Consider the following 26,454-nt stretch of genomic DNA (forward strand, 5'->3'; position numbering starts at 1 on the left):
AGGTTAGTCCAACTGACCATCTCATCAATTCGTGCAGAAAGGAATCTCACGGCAGGTTCTAGCCTTTGAGCCTCGTTTTAATCGTTAGTCGCAGCTAAATTGTCTACTCTGAAGGCAATTTACAAAGTCGATGAGTCCACTGCCTTGATCCCGCCACGTATAATTTACATTAGACTGGGTCACAAAAAAATGTTTTAATGAAAGTTTTGAAAGACAGTCAACAAGATATGTTGTTTAAAAGATTTTATGTATTCTGGCACAAAAGTCTAACAAAAAAAAGCTCTTTTGCCAATTTTCATGGTGAAGCGCTCTTTTGACGGTTGTCCTTGATTGAGTGAGCGCAGAGCACTGTCGTACCATTCGACAGATCCATGGTTCGCTCCCCTGGCAGCGGAATTTTTTTTTAATTTTTTTTATTAAATTTTTTTTAATTTTCAGGTTTTATGGTTTGAAAGTTTTCAAATTTCATTTAATTTTCAGAAACTTTATTTTTATTTTTTTCTCATTTTTTAAATTTTAATGTTTTAAAAAGAAAGATATTTTTTTTTTATTTAATTTTTAGAAACATACTTTTTGCACTTTTTTATTTGAGTTTTTAGATTTTACAGATTTCACGAACGCAATTTGAGTGAAAAATTATTTTAATTTTTTTTATATGGAAATCGAAAGAAAATAAAAAATCATTATCCATTTAAATTGCTCGTGAAACCGGCAGTTATTGTTTTAAAAAGAAAAATATTTTTAAAATTTCGTTTTATTTTTAGGAACTTGACTTTTTTCTTTTTTATAAGTTTTTTATTAAATTTTCTTGTAAAATTTAGATGTGTATTTTAAAAAGAAAAATATATTTTTTTTATTCATTTTATTTCTGGAACTAAGTTTTTTTCTTTTCTAATTTTCTTTTTTTAGTTTTTAGCTTGTATTAATCAAAAAGACTCTTTACCCAGTTTTTTATTTTTTATTTAATATTTTTTAAATTCATTTTATTTATATAAATTTTTAGTAAATTTATAGCTAAACAACAAACAGAAAAACGCCTAATACTTCCTCGTTAGCAGATCTTTCAATAAATTTTTCGAAATACATAAAGGCGCTTTCAAGATGGTTGCTCGATTTGAAAATTGTCTTACGAAATTCTGTAGTGAGTTGAAAGGCAGTTGCCAGGATTGCCCTTTGCCAATTTGTTTGTTAAAAATTCAGTTTTTTTCCAACGCATCACTAACGCCCTAAGTCCCTAAGTAAGTTTCTAGAACCAGCAGTGGTGCTACGTTTCTTTGCATAATTGACTTTGTTTGGCTGTATGCTAATGAATTCGACAATTTATTGACATTCGATGACATTTAATTTTCATTGTTTAAATTTGTCTCACTAAATGAGGGGGCAAAAGTATATTTTAACAGTTAATGAGATGTCAAAAACATGCGTATATGCATATGTATGTGTGTACATACCTACATACATATGTGTATGTATAAAAAAAAATTCGACTTGATTTTAGTAGACAAATTAGTGCTGTAAACCCAAAATAATAATTAGGCATACAAAACAAAGTGTGAAATCGAAGAACGATTGAATAAAGTACTACAAATGTAGCAGAACACATAAAATTGCGAAAATCAACAAAATAACAAATTTGAGTTCAAGGCTGGCTGTGAATTTGTAATTCTGTTTTCGTCTTTGTTTTTGTTTTTTTTTCGCGATTTGTTTTAGCTCTAGCTTGCCGTGAAAAATTAACGGTGATGGACTGCTGACTATGTATTAACTTGAAGTCAAGCTTGAGCGAGAAAAATTGCAGAAATCATAAATTGATTGCAATATTCATCGAAGTACATTGAAAAACACACCGTTAGGCAGCAACAACAACAACGTACGGTATTATAACAATTGCGCTCTTTCCTAACCCAATATACCAAGCGTCCATTTATGTGCGACGCCAACGAATGCAAGTTAAACGAGTGCATTTCTTGTGGCTGCTAAATGGAATGGAACAAAAATGCATAATTTCATACACACGCACACATGCAATTTGACCCTCACAACAAAAACCGCCTATGTCAACAAATGTACTCGTCTACATACATACATATTTCCCGCCATTGCGGTCGCGTGGCCAAAGCCGACTTCAATTGCCGAGGCGTCGTAAACCAGCTTTTACTGAATTTACTGAAACAATGCCAACAATTCACAACAAATGCTTGACGATTGCCATAATTACCAACCGGTCAATTGGCTTACTAACCAAATAGCGGTCTGGGAGCCATTGTCTTACTTTATGTTATTGCGAGTATTGTTGAGTCTCACAACCAGCCAACATTGAGCGTTCGCAGTTGGAGACGAGAGTGAAGTCTTCGCTCGCATGCGCCTGCTGCACATTTTTGATGCATTTGTCAGTTGGTAGGCAGTGCTGGTGGTCAAAAGATAAACAAAGACAAAGCCAAGCGCAAATGAAACGCCGCTACATACACTAAGAAAAAAGTAATATGATTTTTTTAAACAGAGTTGTTTTCGGGTTTCCATGCCATGTTAGTGCTTAAATTTTTTTTATCATAAAGTTTTTGATTTTTGTTTAGTTTTTACTATTATGAAAAAGCATATGCGCAGTGCAGAACGAAAGCGTAAGAAAAGGAATAAAAAATCCAAACAAAAATCTGTTGAAAGTAAACAAAAGATCGTTCGGGGCCAAATCATATTCATATGTGTTTTATGCTGTTAGGTACTTACTAAATTAGTCTCATCTCAGCCCGCAGAGAAACGTAAATTTAGCCGACAATGCGGTCTCGTAAAATTTTCCGTATCTGAAAACGAATAGAAAACTACTACAATTTTCGTTCATTTTCGTATTCGGAAAACGTTCGAAAAACAATGCAGGTTTTCACATCCGGAAACGAATAGAAAACGACTACAATTATCATTCATTTTCTTTTTCTTAACTTAATGTTCCCTTAATTTTTTTGATTTTTTTTTTTTTTTGCAAGAAAATATTTTAATTTTAATTGAGTTTATTTCCTAATGAAATTTTTCCCAAATAAATATTTCCTCGCTCAATTTTTGCGTTTTTTGAGTAAACTAGAAACCAATTTTTTTTTCTTCAGAGACAGCTAACAAATTTAGTAAAATTTTTTGAGACTAAAGACGTGAGACAGCTTATTAAATACCAAATAGTTTCAACATCGATATTTACCACAAAAAGTCTCTGTTAGTGACTAGAGACTGCTTACTGAATACCGGCATTATAGTTTGAAACAAAAACGACATGGTTTTTTGTTTTCAGTGTACGTCTGCAAGCATGGAGCTGGATGCCGATTGCATAAGAAAATTTTATGACATTCGCATATACCGTATGTTCATATGTTTTGTATGTATGTACACTATATTGTACATATATATGTAGATATGAAGATTTTGCTGTTGATGAATTATTTCATTGTCATCCATTATTGTAGCTGTGGCTGCATTATACTGATTTCATGCGCTCACACAGATGCTATCACTGTTGCTTTTGCGCTACCGCGGTCTTTGGCATATTTTTAAACATCAGATGCGTGCACGCATTGTTGGCACTGAGGTTGTGGGTTCGAATCCCACAGTGGGCGGGTGCATACATTTAATGTTTTTTTTTTCTTTTTATATTTTTTATAGCTTTATAATTTTTTTTTTATTACTTAGCTGTGGCCCGTTTTTTGGTAGATTGTGTTGTGTTTTTTTACTAAATTTTCGTAGTAATTTAATTTAGGGGCATTTTCCACATTTAGCTGTTTTTTTTCCGCTGGCCGTGTTTGATTTTTTTATTTTCTCTAATTTTATTTTATTCTATTTTATTTTGTAATAGAGTACATTGTATTCGCGAGTTCTGTATGAAATTAAAAATAATGATTCTTGTGGTTTTTGCTGTTGAATGAACTATATATATATATTTTTAATAAGAAAAATTGGGTATGGAAAATATAAAAAAATAAAATCGCCAAAACCTCATATTTTAGACGCTGACTGTATGTATAAAATCATATCAAATAAATTAAAAAGAAAATTTTGAGGCCAAAATATGAGTGCCTAACCCTTCTTGTTTGATTTTGGACTATTTAGTTGTTTTCCAAAAACAATAATTTTAAGGTGAAAAACTGCTCGACTACATAGTCGACTAACCGAATAGCCGGATAGTTGACTTTTAACAAAAGCTCTACTTGTAAGGTGTTGATCTGCCTTTAGTTGAAATAACGGCTTTATTTTCGTCAGGACTTGACGAAATAGGACATTGTAAGTTTTCTCTATTTCGTTCCCCGTTATCTTTTTCAGAAAGTTTTTCTGTCATTTTACTCTTGGGTTAATGTTGACCAGGTTTTCAATGAGACTTTTACCTGCAGTGGAATTCTGACATTCGCTACGCTAAATTTTTGTCTCCAGATGAGAATTGAGAGTGGGTCCTGAAAGTATACAACATGGAAAAGTAACACATACAATGTGTAATCAGCCAAATCTCGCGGCATGGCGGCATGTAACTAGATGGAATTCCGCAGGCAATTCATTCGTTTGTTTGAATTGTCAATGATTTTTTCGCATAGTTCGGGCTGTATATCATTCACTACGCGTATGATTTCGTTCTTCAGCTCTGGAATCGTCGACCATACTCGTGACCAGTGTTGCCATTTTAGTCGTTTTCCGGCTAGATTTAGCCGGTTGCGATAGCAAACAGCCGGAGAAATTTCGATTTAGCCGGCAGCCGATTNTAGCCGTTTTGCAGAAAAAAATTAGCCGTTTTTAGCCGATTTTGCTATTTGCCTTGTTTTCTTAAATTTCAAATATGTATATATGTTTTCATTTTTGACTAAGCGACCCAAAATCCGTTAGAAATGGCCACTAGCCTTATCGTGGAGAAAATTTTCATGTCTGGCAGGGTTGTATGAAATTGGGCCGATTTCGCTTATTTTTATTTTAAACCAAGAAGGGATTTTCTTCATAAAATGTTTGTTATAAATGTCTTAATTTTAAGTGTGAAGTTTTATTCGCAAACTTAGAAAATAAGAAATTGTTTCACGGTTAAGACACTTAAGATGCGTTTGTGTTTGGATATAATGCCAACAAACAGAATAAAGATTACATATAGATATTGTTCTCCCAGATAGCGCATATTCAATTCTGCCTAAATTACAAAACATCATTTTTGCCCACTCCCAAAGGTTTAAGGTAAGGGAAAATTTGATATTTTCAAGAACTATGTACACATATGTATTTTTTTAAACAAACTTTTTTGCTAAGAACTTATTTAAATTCCAAAAACCGAATGCCAACTTGAATTAAAGGAACCAACACTGAAGTGAGTCAAAATGAAAATAAAAGAGCACAAATTTCTATGTAAAGCAAAACTCTCTGGGAATCCTACGAGACATCTGCCGATCATATGACCGGTCATCTAAATGGGAGATCTGCAGTCTTTTGGCATCATATTTTACATCAGAATTGAAGGGATTTCTGAAAAATCTGACCTTGTAGGGAAGACAATAGCAGCGAGAATTATCACGCAAAATATCGGATAGTAAGAAAAAATGCTTCCAAATTCTCTGTCATGTAGAGAAACTTGCAATTTTCAGTACGAACGCAAATTTGCAAGTTTTTCTGCCAGCTAGTGTCCACGGTTGCATTTCAAATAAAAGAAATTTGTATAGAATTTTTAAAATTCCTTCAGAGGGGCAAAAAACAGGATCTACGTGTATATATCTTGTCAGTCCGACTTTCTTCAACATACGATTCAATTTCTTTGTCGGGTTTACTATATCGACGCTGATGAGATTGCATTAAGAATACAGTTTTTTTTTGCCGAGTACCTTTCAAATCATTGGAATTAACTAAATTAATTAACTAAACAAGTATTAACTTACATTTTTCATTTTAAAATCGCTCCAGTTTGTAAATTTTTAAATTTCACAAACTTGTTTATTCAAATTATCGTCGACAAAAAATCCAATCATGTGCCACAATGATATGTTTTTCCTAATTGCAAATTCTTCTCGTGATTTATTTAAATAAAACATGTGAAATTTAGTTGAAACATTTTAGCCGGTTTTATTTGCCAATTTAGCCGGTTCGTCCAAAAAGTTCTGACAACACTGCTCGTGACTCGTTGTAGGTGCATAGTTTTTTTTCTTAAATGAAATGTGGATTTTTAGTGCCTCAAATGCGCCATTTTGCTTGTTAGCGTATCCGTTTAGGTGAAAATGTGCTTCATCACTCTTTATGTAATGCACTTCTTGCAGAACGTACATTTTCAATAAAACGTTTGGATCACTTTTACGGGTTGTTCAACTGAGTATCGCTCCATGACTAAGTTTGTCAAAGCCTTTATAGTACCACAACTGTCTGAAAAAGTAGCATTAACGTTTCACAATTTGTTTATGCAATAATTAGGGCTATTCGCGATCCGGTGCAAATGGCCTAGCATCATTGCATTGCAAATTTGTATTGCAAATTATTTGCAATACACAAACAAAATACACGCATTTGCATTTGTCATGGCTTGGCAAATTTGCAATACCGAAAATCCATAGCATAAAAATGCTATGCATTGCATTCATAAACAAAACCAAAGCTGATGCACAAAAATTGTTTTGCAAAAGCTTTACCATGACAGTTTAATAAAGGTCGCTCACAATCCATGGCATATTTCTGCAATTGCATAAATTTGTCAGCTCTTATGCACCGAATCGCGAATAGCCCTATTATAAAATTTTATTTAAATAAAAAATTCCGGTAACAAAATCTGCACGTATGTATGCTTGTATTACTAATAGACTAATAGGGCAGATCGCTTCACCCAAACTCTACGACTCGAAAAGTAGTGAGCGCATGAGTTCGAAGGGACGACCTGTGCCCATTCAAAAATTGGCGCTTCATAGAGCCAAAACACTGCAAAAGAGCAATGCCCCAACTCTACTGCCTAGAAGCACATCAACCAAGCAGTTAGCAAGGTTGGACGGTTTTCCTTACTGTTAGTTTTAGGCACAAAGCACTAACAGCAATGACTGAGCTACTTAACCGGCATTTTTTATAAACGTGTTGAGAATCAGAGGGTTGCTGTTAGTCGCGTGCAAATATAAGTGAAAGAATGTGAAAAAGAATGAATAAATACCCAGCAGCAAATCAAACTGGTTAATAATTATATATGGAGCCAGGCGAAAAAGTTCGGTACTGGTTCTGAATCAATGTTTCTCTGCAAATATTGGGAACAGGGACAGTTTATTTTATTAAAAAAAAAAAAACTGTAAACCAAAACGGTTTTCTGGATTCTTCGTATGTTCGGAACTTTTCGGATTTTTTCGAGGCTTTTCCGAAGCTTACGTTTTTTTCGGTACTCTTAGGAAAGGTTTTGGGGCCTTTAAGCTCCAGAAGTACATATGTAAGTATCTTATCTTGCTTTTTATAAATCGTAGAGAAATTAGTGCTCAAAAAATTAAAAATCACAACACCAGGTGGTCTTCTCATCTTATCAGCCTTCGCATTCTCAATATGAGAATCTTAAGCAGTGTTTGCATTATTCAACTTTGCGTTCAACAATTGCGTTCAACTCAACGCAGGGTTGCANAATGTTGGCTGGCGACCAACTTTGTTGAAAGCGATTAGTTGAAAGGCCATTCAACCAAAAGTTGAATGCAAAGTTGAACAATGCAAACACCTTTTGATGGCGAATATTTTGATATTTTTTTATATTTTGATATTTTTAGCCATTCAACTTTTTTTTCGTGCAACCCTGCGCTGAGTTGAACGCAAATGTTGAACGCAAAGTTGAACAATGCAAACACACTTTTAGACGACACCTCCTACTAGTAAAACGCACGTTTCAACTGTCTCGCTCTGCATCCGTTTTAAAGTGGTTCAGATGCAGTTCCGAAACTGTTTTGTGAAACGAATGCTTTTGGCAGACTATCTCTAAATTTTGCTACTGGGTATGCGTGGGCTTGCGATAGCTTTGCAAAAGGAGGTTGTATACAGCAAAAGCTTTTCACTGTAGACGGTAATATTCACGTGCGTGTGTGTGTGTTTTATAAGTTTAATGCTGGGTTGAGGATACCACATACATACATACATTTGTATGTATGTATGTAGAAATGTGTAAAATGTAGGAAAGTGTATGCATTTGCCGCATTTTTTTTTACAGCATATTTGTTGTACATATATATTTGTGCGTGTGTTTGTATGTACATTTGTGTGGAATACACAAGCAGTTTTACTTACGTACCTAGATATTCTTCATACGTTCTCACTTTTCAAATTATTTAATTTACAGTCTGACGTCACATTGTTTTCATTTATGGCTACGATTTATTTTATGGAGATAACAACTAGGTAAATTACTTGTTTCAAGTAATTCTTCAACTACGCTTTATTAAGATCACTCACTAGCTCATCAAAAACTGGTTCGCATAGCTGGTAATTAAGGTATTACGATTAGAGTATAAAATTTTCTACAATCCAGAAGTCATTAAGTAGTACATAGCTGCAATTAAATTTGTTTGGCTTGGCATTAAGCCGTCGCATTCATGTACCCTTGTGGTCAGCTGATTAAGTCAAGCAACATTTTGACTAGTTTTGCCTATTTTTCTTTTCTTTATTTAATGTTTATATCTTTTTTATAAAAACTTATGACTGCATATCCAAAATTCTGAATAACAAGTTTAAAATTATGGGATGCAAATGTTAAAGTTAGTGAAATTTTCATAATTTTTATATGTAGTTTGAAATGTGGATTTATGTGGCGCTGATTAGGTAAAGTGCTAAGCTTTTATAAAAAACATATAAACATTAAATAAAGAAAAGAAAAATAGCCAAAACTAGTCAAAATGTTGCTTGACTCAATCAGCTGACCACAAGTGTATATTTGTACATTAGTGTAGTCCTAAAATACACGGAAAAATTTACTTTTTAGAATTTTCTTTGAAAATTGATAATAAAGATCCCCCATTTTTTATTTTGAAATTGGTTTATGTTATTTATATATTATTTTATTGGTTTAATACATATGTATTTTCGAATAATTGCTATAAAACCGTTCAAAATAAGTATCTTAATCGAATAAAAACATATCAATTCAGAAATCTTTCAACAATATAATTATGATGCAAATTCACCTCTTAAATTTTTACATTTATGTATTTTAAACGATTTTATAGAAATTCTACCAAAAAATATATTTATACCATATGAAATAAATGGGAAACTTCAAAGCTCCAGCGCACAGTGGTTCAAAAGTGGCATTTATTTTTCATAATTCACTGCAGCGTTCATTTAAAAAAAAATTTTTTTTTATGAGGGCTTATAAAATTTGCAAGAGACCTGTTGAGCATAATTTTTGAATGTTCATTTCCTTGTATTAAATTCTTTAGTGCAAAGTGCAGAAATCGATTATCCTGTTTCATAGTAAAAACTTGTTGAAAACAATTGTAGGGTTCCCCCAAAAAAGAAAAAAAAATTAAAAATATTTTTTTTTCAGTTCTTAGAAAAATTCTGGACACGCAGTTTTATAGATCATGAAATTTTAGTATAATAAAGTGCATTTTCAAGTGGCTCTGAGTGCGCGTTGATTAGCATTTTGAGTAACATTTAGTAACTGGAACAGGAGAATCGATTTTATTCAAAATTGCTAATTTTTCCGCACTTTTCACTAAAAAATTTTTTATAAACATATAAAAATTCAAAAATCGGGCTAAGTAAAGAATAAATTAAATTGGTTGAAAAATGAAGGGTCCAGTGATATATGCACATTAAATTCCAGTTTTGAACCACTGTGCGGCGGCACTGTTAAATATTAACCAATTAAAAAATAATGGGCTGTGGTTGTAAAAAAATTTTGGACCACCATTACGCACGTATGTTTATATATCTATACATATGTATATATGTGCATTTCAATAAATGTTCTTTAAGTTTTCTATCTCAACGGCAGCATCTAACTTGGTTGCACAAATTCTTTTGACACAGTAATAAAGATTATAACGCACAGAATTAATCTGCGTCTTCATATTTTTTAAACGAATTCGTTTATTACCTTACTGCTGCACGTATAGTGGTTGCCATATCATATGCAACTGGAACGAATATTTATAAAAAGCTGAAAAGTATGTACATATGTATGTACCAGTTTTTAGGATAAAAGTTTTAATTTTTTTTAATCTAATATTTTACTTCTTCCCGATTATGTGAATGCCTAAACATTATTAAAAATTCAAATTGAAAATGACAATTCCATTGAAAGTGTTTGCCTGCCTTGTGATTCAGAGACCAAAGCGGTTGCAAGAAAACCTAAAAGATGCGGCACGCCAACTTCTAAAGTATTCTCTAGAATTGATGAAATATTCGCGGTTCATTCTTTGGGTTGAAATTTCCCAGTGGTAGGTTTTCAAACACAGAGAAATCTGATATTTTTGGCGACCAATTTCCTGGTTACCTCACTTCGTTATAGTGTTGTTTAACCCTGGGAGATGGTATCCCTTATTCAGCACTCGTTCAATTTTCTAATAATTTGCAAAATGTTTAAGTAATAAAAACAACGACTTAAGCTGATTATAGATTTTTTTATGTTATTCCTAACATTCGCATTCCGACAATAGCGGCCGTTGAGGTAAGATAAGGAACAAATGCAGTTGGGCTCCAAATCTCAAAAAAAAAAAAACAAATTGGAATCGATAGAGATGATTGAGCTGAGTATAACGGTATACTTCTCTTTTTGGGCAAACAACTACACCAAAAATTACCAAAGGTTAAAGTTCAAAATAAGCAATTTTTGAAATCAAGATTTCTTAAAAACGAATGGTTGGATCTTGAAAATATTGATCTCATTTAATAGGAAATTTGATTCCCTTTAATTTGTTACTTTATGTATATGTTGTTTAGTTCGTACTAAAATTGAATTAATGTAAAATAATTATAAAAAAACACCTTTTGCAGAGAACACCTTTCTGCGTAGGCGGCCTTCGGCCTTTTAAACTTTTTAATCAAGTTTGTTTTTTATTTCAAGTACGCAGTTTCATAGCCCACTCAATTTTAGTACAAAAATGTGCAAAAATTATGTGGCTAAGAAATTGCGTTGATTTTTAATATTTTTTTTTTTACTGACTGTTCTACGCGTTTTCCTCCATATACGAGTACATAAAACCTATACCTCGTATAAAAGAAAATGCGTAGAACCGCGAAAAAAATGTTAAAAGTCAACGCAATTTCCTAGCCACATAATTTTTACACATTATTATACTAAAACTGAATGGGCTATATTAGTACTTGAAATTTTTTTTTTTAATCTGATTAAAAAGTTGAAAATTTTGATGAAATTTCGTTGAATTTTCCTTAATTTTGTATAAAGCTTGAATCCTTGGTTTGTATGATTTTGTTTAAATTATGATCCATATTCTTATAAAAAATAACAAACAAATTTTAGCGTGCAAAATTTTGAGATTATTTAAAAAATAGATGGTGTCCAGATCAAAATCTTCAAATTTAGGGCAAAAAGTTCGATAGTATACCGCTGAAAATTGAGGGGTACTGCGGCTCCTTCGTAGTTCTATAAAAAGTGCGACCCAACGACCACCAAACAGTCACTTTGTGCTGGTACAATGTCTTTCGGTGATCACTTGCGGCTGCTCACTATCCCTAAAGCGGCAATTTGCTTATTCACATATCCGGGCCTCATCACTGAATGTGAATCTTTGCATATCCAACAATTTTTCCATAAATAAAAAAAGGGTTTTGCACATTTTTAGGATGAGAATTCGAAAATTGGGCATGAAAATATTTTAAAATGGTGTGCGTTCAGAAATGCATCAAGCTGAAGCATCAGTGTCTTTTATTTCTAAATCTCTTAATTGATGGAAATGTCTTATTTACGCAACTAAGTTCCAATTCGGTTTTTAACCATGGATGCGCATATTTTTACATTTCCATCAATTATAGTTGTGAAATAAAAGAGATTGATGCTTTAGCTTGATGCATTTCTGAACGCACCCATGCTCTTAAATTGCGGTCGGAGTTTAAAAAGAGACTTCTGTCCACTTGGGCCCGATTTCCGATGCCCTATTTAAGTAGAGATTGCTAATTAACTTCAAAAATTCATTTACAAATCATACATTAAATCTGCACTTAAATGGCCAATATTGGTTATTTAAATATGAGATATGCAACTCTGTGCTTGTACCAAACAACCAAGATTGATAGACAGATTCTTTTATCAATCTTTACAAAGAACAATCAGCTGTTCAGCGCAAAATGTAAATAAACAAACAAATGCAACAACAGGAGCAAGCATCAGTGTCGCCACTTGTTTGGCCAACGAAAGTTAAATGCCATTTAAATAACAATCCAAAATTAAACTTAAGTAAGTGCCGTTTAAAGATTAATTTGAAATTGGCTCTTAGCCCTTGAGTCAATTCCTTGTAAGGATTTTTTGCAATCTCATGAGTTTTTTTTCTTCCATAATGTTTAGAATAGAACTACGCTTGGAGAATAATTTTTTAGTATTTTTATTCAAGTACTGAATATCGATTAGATATCTTGGAATTTCAAATTTCTAACATAACAAATAGTCTTTTTTTAAAAATGGTCATCTTTGTCACTTTTAAAAGGTAAGTACTATGAATGTGCATTCGTACTTATGTTTCTACTTATACTTAAGTTTGTACATGAAGCCATACTTATGTAGGTATGTATTGTACACATGTATGCATACTTAGATATGCATGTAAGTAAATTACTAAGTTAAAAGCATTTCATTGCTAAATTTACGTTGATTCTCAAGTTTATTACAAATAGTATTGACCTTCTTCTTTACTAAAGTTCAGCTCCGTACTTGATTTCTGCCGTACGTTGAATGGATAATGGTGTTTATTTAACTATGTGAAAATATTGAACCTCAGCAATATGCCTCTCATTAAAAGGTCACTGAATGTTGTTAAATGAACGCATATCTCTATACTAAGCCATGTGTGTATGTAAATACCTCCATATGTATGAACAAAAGTTGAATGTTTGAAGTGCATGCATGTAACTTAAGTTAAAAGCATTTTGATGCATATTTTGTTTGAACTTTTGTTAAAAATTAAGAGACAAAAAACTTTCTGTGATTCAAAAAAACCCCAAAGCGAAAAAAAATCCTGACTTTAAATTGGTTAGTGATGAAGGCAAAATATTCTTTATTGATATTAAGAAATTTTCATCGGTCATATCGTTAGTCACAGTGATATTGTTGGCCACTTATGTTTATTTATTTATTTGTAAGAATTTTCAATTAAAATACATTTAATTCTTTAACAAAACCCATATAAACCCAAGCTTTAAACTTTGTAGAAAACTAAAAGAAAATAAAAATTTTCATCCAAATTTAAAATTTTTTTCTCAGAAATGTAACTTTTTTTTTTTGAGTGTACAGTTTTGTAGCCCAATAAATTTTAGTGTGTTAATATGCAAGTTGCAAGTGCCTAAAAACTACTGTTCCTTTTTAGATTTCTTTGCATTTACTTTCATATAACGAATAAACACAATTTATTTTTATTTGGAAGAAAACCGCAACCCCTTCAGGAAATAAATTTTTGTTTTAATCGAAAATTCTTAGAAATAAATAAATAAACACAAGTGGCAAATAACATCACTTGGAAAAAAATTTTGTTTTAATCGAAAATTCTTAAAAAAAAAATTTAAATAGACATAGACAATTTCGGTTTCTACATATGATTCTAAGAAAAAATGTCCTTTAAAGCATAGCTCTAAAGTTTAATTTGGAGAAGCTATCTTTAATTAATACTAAATAAGATTACATATACAGCCTTGGTCATACATATGTTAGTATTAGGTACCCCAATTTTACTGAAATTTTATTATTATTATTTTTTTTTTTAATGAAATATGACTTACATATTTTTCAGTAAATTATTAGAGTATTAAGAAATACATACATTAATATTTGGTCAGTCCACACTTTGTTTTGATTCCAAGAACGTAGATTAATCGTTAACAAATTCAAAATTTTGTAATCAGAGTTTTCACTTTTGCACTTGCCTTATGGAGTTTTGCCAACGTTTTAGAGCTATGCTCTAATGTACATTTATTCCTAGAATTTTTTGAAGAATACGAATCTGCTAGGAACGATGTCGAAAAAAAATGTACCTGGCCTAATGTAATAAAATAATGAAAAAAATATATAGACACATTTCTAAAGTACTAATTTTGCATACACAATACTTATAATTACAAAATGCCAATAAAAAAAAACTTGCTATGACTAAGCAGCTCATTTCATTATCTGTCGGAATAGGTCAAAGACCTAAACAGTGCTTGAATAATAACTTAAGTTAAACTGATAACCTCATTTATACTTGTCGACAATAATATATACATACAATTTAAATCTTCCTGAAAATAAATAAATTGCACAAATCAAATGTCATAAAATCGACACAGATTAGGCGATTTGTTATTTCGTTAAAAGATTACGACCTAGTCATAAATGCAATTATTAATTCATAATAAAATGATTAACACAACGGTTATCTGTGCTAACCACACCGCCGCACAGTGTTTTGACTATAGGAAGGTGGGTGGAAAAAAGTCATGGCGATAAGAAAAGACCTGTTCAGCTTTGAAAGTGAAAAGTAAAAGTCGTAAATACAAAATTGCACCTTCCATTACTCACCCACTCACTCTACGAACGGCACATTTACAAAAAAAAAAAAAAAACAATAGATTCGGTACAATATCAACTAACTAATCAGTTTAGTTGCTTTTGGCTGTAAACCGTTCAATAGCTAGTGTTATTATTATTTTTTTGCAATTCTAATCAATTATATACTTAATTGTTATCTATGGCCTTTTCACATGAAGGTGTATTTATTATTTCTTTTGTATTTTTCATTGAAAAAAAGTATATGAAATAAATGTGCTTTAGATTATTAGTAAAAAAATGTGAACATCGGTTCGCCAGGTCTTGAAATTAGATGCATATCATAGAGAATTTCACGCAGCTTCCGAATATAGTATAAGTCGATCTGTTCACCCGGCTTTGCGAATTTATATATTTTTCGATTTTCTTAATTTCGCGAGTTTTTCGAACAATGAAAAAATTACCCGAAAAATTTGAAGAAATTATTGGAGCGTATTCTTGTTTTCGCACGAATCGAAAAACATGACATTTTCCTATAATTTTCTACAAAAAAATTTAAAATATAATACAATAAATAAATTAAAATAATAGTATACAATAAATAAATTTAAAATATAATATAATATTTACAGCTACATATATAATTTTTAAATATGTATAAGCTTCGTGTTTCTGAGTGGAACGCAGAAAACCAAAATTCACTGAAATTCCATCACATGGTTGGTTGGTTGGTTGGACCCATATTTTTTGCGAGTCAAGTTTCAGCGAAATCGGTTCACGTTTTCTATTTTTGTTCAAGCGATATGTACGGAGTTGCAACACTGTGCGGCGTGGTGCTGGAAAAATACATATTCTTATTAATACATACTTATGTACACATTGTATGGACAGATGTGCATATCTGCGAATGAGCTGTTGTTTTTGATAAGGCCGATCAATGGGGTGGTAAAGTACTAATAATTTCGTGATTCCAGTTTATAAAAAAAACTGATAAGAAATTAGTAAATTTACGGTCTATGATTATTTTATGACTATTTAATAAAAAAAAACCTCAGGCATTTTTGTTTATAGCAGACTAATGTAGACGATTCTAACACTTTTAAGTGTCACATACCCTTTATCGCAAAGATTGTAGAACTCGTCTGAATGTACAATGTATGCACATTTAGCTTTATATAAGTACATATCGATGGCTTAGTGGAAGATCGACCTATCTCGGCAGCCAGTTCGAAAACGCTCTATCTCAAAAAACTTTTCAAGAACGCCCTATTTCAGAATTCGTTTCAAAAACGCCCTATCTCAGCTGCCGATTCAAAAACGCCCTATATCAGCATATTTTCAATACATTTTGAAGTAAGATAGGGCGTTTTTGAACCGAATTTTGAGATAGGTCGATCTTCCACTCAGCCATCGATATGTGCATACATTAAGCATATGACTTTTAAATTTAAAATAACTATGAGAAGAATGTTGCAAAAAACAATGAAAAATACGTTTCTGTTAAAATTCGTTTTTTTTTCTTTTTTGTTTTTCATCAATTCTCTTCCTCTCCTCATTGTATACCTATATTTAATTTAAAAGTGATATGCCTAATGTACATACGTATATACATATGTACATATCTGTGTTCGTATGGAAAAGTAGCTTATGTCGAAAGGCCGGCTTTAGTATAATGCGGCATTCCCTTTATTTTTTAAACGACAAGGAATTTTTTGATGAGACTTAAAAAGAATATTGACTTGCTAGTATCGGAACTATTTCTTGCACGTTTATTTGCTAAAAGTTGTTTAACGGCTTAGCGCCCGTAAGTCATTCGCAATCGTATGCTGCGAATGCCGATTTTTACTAAAGCCAACCTTTCGACATAAGCTACTTTTCCATACGAACACAGATATGTACGAGAGCTTAATGAGAATTCAATTGTATTTAACGCTTTATTTGTAATATATACTCATTAATTTAGATAATGACTAGCATTACTGACAACTCACTGGGGTTTCGAATTTACGGGCGATACCGGCAGCGATTGTAAAAATCAACTGCTACTCAAACAGCTACTTAAAACTTGCATTTTTTTTTATGTTGCAATTGAAAGAGCTACAAAGCTTCATGCTCAAAAAATTCTAAAAAAAAAAAATTGATTAAAAAGTTTGAAATTTGATGGCCGCAATTTTTTGAATTTTCGAGAATCTGTAAAAAGTTAGCAACATTGGATTTTATAGTTTTGCTATACCTATATTTTAAATGAAAGTTAACGAAAAAGATTTATAATGGAAGACATTTTGAATATTGTGAAAAAAACTGAACAACAAATACTTCTGGGAGTAGCAACTAAAACAAAGTAACTATGTATTTATCGAGTCAGAAGAATTGAAGGCCTTTTACGAGTACAATTTGCTCTACTATAAAATATTAAAACCACGGGTTTTTGATTGATAGCTTAAGCGACTAATGCCCATAGTTATTGTGTGCCCCTAATAACATGCTTACATTTGTTCAATATTCACTGGTGTTGACCATTTGATAAACGTCGTCTAAACCTAAAAGGAAATTGACATACTGTTTCCAAAGCAACTTGGCTGCTGTAATAAATCGAATAAGTTTGTTTACATATTGCCTTTTGATACTCGTTCTCAGTTTGTTGAAATCATTTATTCATATAAACACTTAAACGCTAACTAATAACATAGATACACTGAACTTAGCCCTTAATAAATGTACAAAATTCTTCTTAGTTAACACCACTGCTGTTAAACTGTTATGGATCTTGGTTGTAATAACTCTAATTATTTGTAATAAATTTCATTCGTTAACCTGATCAAAATATAGATTTTCTGTAATTAAGAGATCCCACTTATACGGTTGACACACGGGTTCGCTTATTTGCATAGACAGCCTTTATTTGCTTTAAGTCGTGCATTTTCCTCTTTAAGATGCGCATAAGCAGCCGAAAAAATGCACGGAAATTTTTGCGAATAAACTCGGATCCGGGGAATTTGCGATGACAACACTGGTAAAAACGGCCAGTCTTTTGTACAAGTAAGCAAACAAAGCATGGGAGCTTCGCGTGCGCGGTAGCCGAGTTGTGAGAGTTGCGTGCTACAAGCCTGTAGCTGCCGGGTTCGATCCTTGGTTGGAGCGGTTGCGAAACAATTTTTTTTTGTATTTACTTTATTTTTTTTTTAATATTTTTTTTTTTTATATATTTTTTTGATCTATATATTTAATTTTCCTTTATTTTATTTTCATTTGCTTTATTTTATATCACATTTTTTCATATACTATTAGTTAATTAAAATTTTTACAGTTAAATTTTACTTTATTAAGAAGTCAACAACAAGTAACTGAAAGCAACGTTAAAAAAATATAGAACTTATAAAAAAATGAATAAAAACGAAATAAATGAAAATTCTACTGGCCGTGGGACTCGAACCCACGACCTTGCGGCTCGTTTATCCGTACAATTATTGCCGTCTGTAAGGGCAAAATTATTATGCGCATTTTTTATGTGCTAGTTTATCTGCATAAACATGCCCGTCTGTCTTGCGTTTGAACACACTTTCAACTGTTTAAAGATTTTAAAAACAAAGTTTGTATGCTTATGTTTATATGTACGTATGTAGTATGTGTGATTGCAAATATGCTTCAGTAAAAAATTATCTATTGATAAAAATAAAGAACTTGTAGTTGGCTTTTTTGCGGGATTTCGGTAAATACCTCACTTTTAATTCGCTGTGACAAAACCAACTTAAAGTGAGTTATAAAGTCGTGCAGATCTAATCGGGAGTTTCTTTCTTTAAACGAGTTTATATTTAGATAAACCAAAAAAAATTAAAACACGAAAAAATCAATAGAATCATGAAACTTGATGCCAAATATGGTAAAACTGCGTTCTTTTCTGTCTGACGTCAGGATTTTTTTAAACTACTTTAAAATTTCAAGGATATGATTAATTGAAAAAATCACTTAAAAATATCAGAGTAATGTAGAATAAAACATATGGTTATCAAATAAATGCGATTTTTTTTTAGAATTGGACCAAATAAATTTTCCAAGGACATTTTCAATTTTTCAATTGAAGTTTGGAGTGCAGTTTCTTATAAACGCGACGTAGATTATCTTCAAAGTCTGGGAGAGTGTTACTAGTTCACAAATTTTTTTAATTTTTATTGTTTACTGTTGGTTGTTAATTATTTTTAAGTAGTAAAATTTAGCCATATGCTAAATGGGTAAACAATTCCATTCAATTTTATATGAAATACGATAAAACGTGATACAATTTTTTACTAAATTCGATGTATTTTTTACTCAATATCTCGGAAACTGAACTATTAACTCATTTTGTACTAAATTACCTATACAGTTTTAGTCAATCAGGCAGGTTCTGCAATTTACTTTCGAGTGAATTTTATAGCCTATTTCCACCAAAGGCTTAACTGCAGTTAAGAGCACAGAGAAGTTCAAATAATTCCAACATGGGGTTATCGGCAAGATCTTTTTCAAAAGCTTTGCTTTTTTCCTTTCGTTTGCTTTCTACTTAATAGGTGCAATTACCTCCTTCGAGTTATAATCTTCGTTTTTCAAACTGTATAAACTGCACGGCTTGGTGGAAATCAACTTTCATTCAACTTGAATTCAAAGTGGCTTTGGTTGAATTTCGCTCGGTAGTGAATTGCAATATCTCGGAAACTAAAGGTAATATCGAAAAAATCTTTTTTAAAATGCATATTATCTTAAAACAATCTTTCATCCAGGCNAAAAAAAAAAAAAAAAAAAAAAAAAAAAAAAAAAAAACAAATATGTTATGTTAAATACAGTAGAAAAATAAACATGTAAAAAATTAAAAATACGTTAATTTTTTCTTATCAACATTTTATGTCCAAAAGTAGTTAGTTAAAAAATGGTTGACTCCTAATGCAGGGGAATCCAGGTCTCCCTTTCTTTCGACCATCGCCTAACAAAAGTAGCTAGCGTTTTTCGAACAAAATATACACTAAATAGTCAGCTCTAGGGTTTGCGTTAACAGTTTAAAGTTAGTTTATATATATATATATAGTTTATGCAAACATCACTTCCCGCAGGGTATGTATTAAAAGAAAAAAATTAATTATGTTTTTATATAACAGTTGGTCATTTCACATTCACATTTACAATTATTCATTATATTTATTTCCAAATCCATAAAATTTGCAACTGTTTTATGGCGCGCTATAGCTTTTTTGTTGGTTGTCGTTAATTTTTATAGCTTAGGGTGTTTTTTTTTTGTTGCTTTGGCTACCTTTTTGATCATTCCGTTTTAAGCTTTAACAGCCTTTTTCTTGTTGCCAATTTTTGCGCAAACTTTTTGGTGTCAGCGTTTAATGTATGCATATCAAAAAAAAAAAAACATTAGTGTGTGCGTTTGTATAGGTCAGTATACGATATATATATATTATAAATAGTAGATGTTCATAAATGTATTTTCTGCTAATATTTTTATCTACATAAATATTTATCAAAGATGGAGAAAACAAAGCATAGCCATATTTTTTCAAAAGATTTAATCACCATATCGATTCAATATTGATTTCTTACCTGCTCGTTTTCTTCTTAACATCTTTTATTTACACCATATTCCAAAATTAGTAGGCTACATTCGGTCAAGCGGCAATTTAATTTTGAACACATGTTATTCATAATCGAAACTCCCACCGTATTTCTGTTTGCACGCACTAATTTCATATGTAAAGCGTACGGTAATTTATGGTTAAAAAAAGTAAGATGGGTTGAAAATAGTTTTTATATTGCGCTGATTTAATAATTTCCGGTGCTGTTTTTTTTTTATAAAGCAAATTACTTTAAATATAGGCATTTTCTACAACTTTGTTTATCCACAAGGTCTCGATAAGGTTTTGCGGAATTGCTTACGAGGCATATCCATGTATCTTTTTCATTTTTCTATATTAAGGGTATTCATCAAACCTTATAAATGCATTATAAACCGTATAAACTAATAATTGTGTAAACCTTATAAATTAACTGTCAAAATTTGTATGGAAACCCGTTTATGCATTTCTGTTAAATTTCTCCAACGATTTCACTGAATAAACTTGATAAATTGAAAGCCAATGTAACTCTGTCGAAACTCCAGCTGTGTTTTCTTAGGCAATAAAAATTTTGCACGCAAATTCAACAACGATATGATCCTGATAGCGATCTGGTTCAATTTATGATCCGTTCTGTTTGGTTTTGTTTCACTGATAATTTGGTCGCACAGTTTGGTTGCAGTGACAAATGAATTCTTACAGAAACAGACATTCTGCCATTGTTTCTTTTAACTTGCTTAAAATAATCGCCTTTATGATAAATATTTATTTAAATGAATATTATCTCGTCTAAATATAATTTTTTCTCACTTAGCGAGGTCATTTCGAAAATTTCTTAATCCTCGTGCTAGTAGCATAAAATAACTGATACTGAACACGATAACCAAAGAAAACACGACTAGAGTATGGGTCGTTCATGTAGTGCTTAAATTTATAAGAATATCTGCTTGATAAAGCTATCGGTTTAGATGAATACCACTATTATATTTTTATTCGCCAACTAAAATTGCAATTATTAAAATAATCTTCAGTACAATTAAATCGTCAATACGCGAAAGTTATCACAAAGCTGTCGACTTGCTGTATTAAATAAGAAAAAAACCCGTTTTATATTACTGCAAAAAAAACAAATCTTGTTGGTACTCTCAAAAGCGTATTGGTACGTTTCTAGGTAGGGTATAAAAAATATGTGGGTGGCAACACTGATCCTGTGGCTGCTCATGCTCAATAAATGGGCATCACTAGCGTGGACAGGTGCAGGAAGTGTCGTGAGCGGGAGACGAGAGAAACCTTGGAGCATCTTCTCTGCCAATGTCATGCGCCTTTAAAACCACGACTAAAATACTTAGCAGCCTATCAATTCGAGAAGTTAGAGGACATCTCAAAAGTAGGGCTTAAATTTCTACTGAAATTCACACAAAGTGTTGACATCCTTTGTGAATTAGGTGTGTCCTTATCGAAATATAGACTTGCTGAGTATTTTATACTTAAAATTAGAAAGGAGAGCAAATTGTTGCTGTAAAAATAATCCACCCGTGACGATGGACAATTGTCAATACCCCCTATGTAAATAAGTTTATTTGTAGATGTACATATGTATATTAGGGCGGCTCAATTTGTATGGCAGGTTTTTTAGACTATGCGCGTATAGCACAGAAGGATTCTACGCGTAATTCGAAGCAAATTTGCTGAAGAAACCATGGGTCTAACATCAATTTGAAGTTTGCCAAACTGCGAAAATGAGTTTCTTGGCATTTTGCTGTAGTGTCGAAAAGAATTGCTTAATTTTTTTATAAAAACAGGCCTAAAAGATTTTTTGGTATGAGCAAACCATTTCTGGACTCATCTTTTTCTTAAAACTTCCACCAGACGGCTCAAGAGTGAAAATTTTCAAATTTTTTTAGGAATCTATTTTCGCAATATGGCAAACTCCAAATTGATTTTAGATCGATGGTTTCTTCGGTAAATTTGCTTAGAACTAACGCGCATAGTAAACCAAAATCGATCCGCCCTAATGTGTGTATATTCTTATATTTATAAAACATTTGGATATGGTACATTGATCTATATAATTGAACTGTTTGCTCTTCCTTTCAGATTCCAACTACGCGGTCCATTAATCGTCTGGAATACAATGCTCGCCATGTTCAGTATTATGGGCGCTTTTCGAACGGCACCGGAACTCATACATGTGCTACGTCATTATGGACTTTTCCATTCCGTTTGCGTTCCTAGGTAAGTGCCAATATAAATTAACTTTAAGTTTCTTTCCACTTCCATAACTAAGTAGGCAACTTTCACTTTTCTTAAGAATTGGCAGGTATTTAATTGCGAAAGATCCTGACTTTACTGTACTTGTTTCCTATATGTTTTTTTAATCTTTATGTTCTTAATTCTTAACTAGTTTATGACTGCATAAAAATTCTTACATATGTACATGCTTGCTTTAGCTTATCGACTTCCTTATTCTGTAGGCGGGAATTTTTCGCAATTCATCCTTGACAATCACCTACCTCGGTATCAGTCGTGGTCAATTTGTGGCTAATGAAAAAAAAAATTCACAATAAAGCTGCAAATTCGTTTTATTACCCATTCGCCTGCTGTTCTTAATCATTGGCCGCTGGGTAAACGTTGCTGGTCATGACAATTGCATTGCATTGTAGCATGACCTTGAGCTTCGCTCGATGATGACGCGCGCTCTCTTAACTGTTACAGCGTTGACCATAAGTCGAGCCTGCCGCCGCCAGTCCGTTTAGCCCGTGATGTTCTCAACTCGAAAACTAGTTTTTCAGCTTTTCAATTCTGTTGTTTGGTTTTTGCGCTGCTTTATTTGGTTTCATTTTTTTACTGTTTACTGTTTCTTTTTTTTTTGCCTCATTTGGCTTTGCAGCATCTGTTTGTTTTCAGAATCACTTCTTTGAACTCCGACAAGGGTCGTCGTAACGGAAAAATTATTAAAAAAAAATATGGGCATGACTTGCGGCTTCTTTTCCGCTCACATTTACAAATGTATGCTTTCGACTATTTATGTTTAACGCAATCTTGGCGCTATCTTACAAATATTTTTGCTTGCCACTGTAGCTATTCATTAAATCACATTTTTATTGTTTATTTAACTAACTGCCGTTATTTATGACTACATTTAGCCGTAATAAGTAAAAGCTACTTGTCACTTTGTTATGTTCTAAGTAATTTATCTTTTTTTGGCATTGCTTTTGTTTGTCCATTTATGTAACTTGGCTTTATTTTTGCATTTTTCATTTATTCACTACTTATTGTTGTTAGATCAGGTTTGTTGAACCAGTTGTACATTTGTCAGATGATTAGAAAATTGTTGATCCTTTTTAATATTATTGAGACTTATCCACATAATTAAAGTCCTTGTAGGGTTCAAATAAATTTTCCTCTAAGAAACGTCGAACGTAGCTGGTTCGGTAGAGAAATCTATGTGTCGTACAGCGGGCTGTGTAGTGCAGCTCAGCCACTTAAAAGTCTGTAATCAGTCCTATTTTATCACAGAAATAGAATGACTACTGGCATAGTCTCAACACTTGCCGGCAGTCTAAAAAATATTCCCTGACCCCTTACGCAGTGGCTGAATTAGGCTTCTGCTGACGTTCGGCTAATCGTGGGCAAGTACTTCAACAGAATCGGTTTAAGAAACTCAGCTTTATGTAAATTGGGGCCTAAAAGATGCCCTATCTTGGTATAAATTCAATATACCTTAAGCTGAGTTAGGCCTTTCTTGAACCATTTGCTGAATTAGGGCGCTCTTCGAACCAATTCGGAAATAGGATGCTCTTTTAACCATTTGCTGAGATAGAACATTTTCGAATCGGCAGCCGGCATGGGGCGATCCTCCACTCAGTGAGCTCATTCTATAGGGTCTTCTTCGCCTAGTTGAGCTTTGTGAACTCTGGGAATCTTAGGATGAGCGTTTGCTCAATAATGATTCCAATCTGGGCTGGAAGTTTGTCAAGAGGGTGGCTATTTGCGTGATACAATTGACATGCGTGCCTAGTATTTGATTGAACCTCTCTTCCAATTTTTCGGGCTGGAATCGAGCCTTGGTCCTACTAGCTCTAAACACTCGGCAATACCTCGGATTACCTATTTTCTTTCATACCCTTAGGAGATTGTGCTGTGCTGCGGACAAGTTGAGGGTTGTAGTGGAATACTTAACTCTCAGGCTCTTGTTGGGCACATTTGGGTCTATCCTACTCAGGCAAAATTTTAACCTACTTCAGCGCTAGTTATTGCGAGGCTCCCGTGACAAACGAAGTTTTGTCTAGTCCACATCGGGTATTTGTGCTGCTACAACGGCATTCTCAAGCCGGGAGTTGGTGTAAGTTGAGACCGACTCCCTGTGAATGCCATTTATGGCCCGTCTGTAAGCTGTCGGCTTCAGTGGTTGTTTTATGAACCTCTGGACCTCGTCCGTCAGTTGGTATAGATGACTTCTGACGAGCCTTGTCAAGGGCTCTGCCACTATCAGGTCTGTTCGGGGACCCAGGTCTGTGACGTGCTACCAAGAACTGCTTGCACACTACTATGCTCCTTGCTGGGGCGCAGATGTGCCTTGTCATGCAGGTGGTGCTCTGGCGACATCAGCAGGCATCCGAAGTGCCGTGTTTTGGCAAGTCTATAGTTTTTTACACTGTATTTGTGTACTCCATTGAAAATTGCGGTTGTATGCGCTGAAAAGGAGATCAGAACATCGAAGGTAGCTCCGAGAATTTTGGGAATTTGTTTGCCATCGACGTGAACACCCAGTTGTAGTCTAACCTCTTTCGTTCAAGGAATGAAATAGGTTGCCGATGATTTCATAAGGGAGATAGGAGAAAGGAGAAAGATAGGAGAGGTAACCGTTTACCTCCGAGCACAAGTCATCAATTACATTTATTGGCTGACGGTGTCAAACGCCTTTGAAAGATCCAATGTTACTAGGACTGTTCCCTCACAGGGGTTGTTTAGGCTAAGCCCACGAGTTATCTGACTGCTTATGGCGTTAAGTGTTGTTGTGATGCTAACTTTACGGAAGCAATGCTGATGCCTCGCTGGCGTCAGATGGTATGCGATGTTCGGAAGTTTGTTGGGGTTCTCCGACATCGAGCTGTCGAACTTTGCTCCTTTGCTAGAACAACCGCTTAGGGTTTATCCCTAAAGTATTTTTATTTCCATAACTACTATCTAACACTTCCCATAACCACTTGTTGCACTTACTAATAATTTCTCTCTTTTTTTAATGTCCTCTTCACAGCTACATCGAACAAGATCGCGTCTGCGGTTTCTGGACCTGGTTATTTGTACTCTCCAAACTGCCCGAACTTGGTGATACAATCTTCATTGTGCTGCGAAAACAGCCGCTCATATTCCTGCACTGGTACCACCACATTACTGTGCTCATCTACTCTTGGTTCTCGTACACAGAATACACTTCATCGGCGCGCTGGTTCATTGTCATGAACTACTGTGTACACTCGGTGATGTACTCATACTATGCGCTAAAGGCAGCGCGTTTCAACCCACCACGCTTCATTGCCATGATCATCACCTCACTGCAACTGACACAAATGATTGTCGGCTGTGCGATCAATGTGTGGGCTCATGGTTTCCTCAAGACACACGGACGGCAATCGTGCAACATCTCACAGACGAATATCAATCTATCGATAGCGATGTACTTCAGCTACTTTGTGCTGTTTGCGCGCTTCTTCTACAAGACATACTTGTCGCCAGCCGGCAAGAAGAGTCGTCGCATGGCAGCATCACTGGCAGCACAAAATACAGCCAAATTGTCACCATCGCCACAGGAAGAGCACAAAAGTGTTGCTGCGAATGGTAGCGCTGCCGCACTTAACGGTGCAGCGTTACTGCGCAAATCCAAAGCGCAGTAAGCGGAGGCAGCCGCAGCAGCAGCAGCGGCGGTGCTGGAGCTAGTATGTTTTGTTGTATTTTTGGTGGGGCGTTCCAGCGGGTGCCGAATGAAAGATTGAAATGTATTTTTTTTTTGAATTGGAATTCGGGCAGAGTATAAGTCAAAAGTCAAAAGTCAGTAGCCAGTAGTCAGTTAGTTGGAGTAGCGGGTCAACGAAACGGGAGCGGAAGGAGAATACGGAGCGCAATGATTTCAACAAAACAGCCTGGAATGTAATACAAATTTGTTGTATTCATTAAATTATTTAAGTATACAAAAAAAAAAAAAAAAACAAAAATCAAGAACAAATTTATAACGAATGG

The 26,454-nt window shown here is 33.5% G+C and overlaps 1 protein-coding gene across 2 annotated transcripts in view; it reads left to right on the top strand.

Annotated features, from left to right (window-relative positions):
• The window catches only part of Baldspot (elongation of very long chain fatty acids protein baldspot), a 79,654-nt gene extending 53,231 nt beyond the window's left edge, over positions 1-26,423 (top strand). For both annotated transcript variants that reach the window (XM_017633353.1, XM_017633360.1), the window contains exons 3-4: positions 22,312-22,449; positions 25,475-26,423. In XM_017633353.1, coding sequence (XP_017488842.1) covers positions 22,312-22,449; positions 25,475-26,111 — 775 coding nt within the window. In that variant the 3' untranslated portion in view covers positions 26,112-26,423. The remainder of the gene's footprint in view (positions 1-22,311; positions 22,450-25,474) is intronic.
• The last annotated feature ends 31 nt before the right edge of the window (positions 26,424-26,454 follow it).

This window comes from Rhagoletis zephyria, unplaced genomic scaffold (assembly GCF_001687245.7).
Source record: "Rhagoletis zephyria isolate East Lansing unplaced genomic scaffold, Rhagoletis_zephyria_1.1 Rzeph_scaffold_00104, whole genome shotgun sequence".
In the NCBI taxonomy this organism is placed as follows: domain Eukaryota; kingdom Metazoa; phylum Arthropoda; class Insecta; order Diptera; family Tephritidae; genus Rhagoletis; species Rhagoletis zephyria.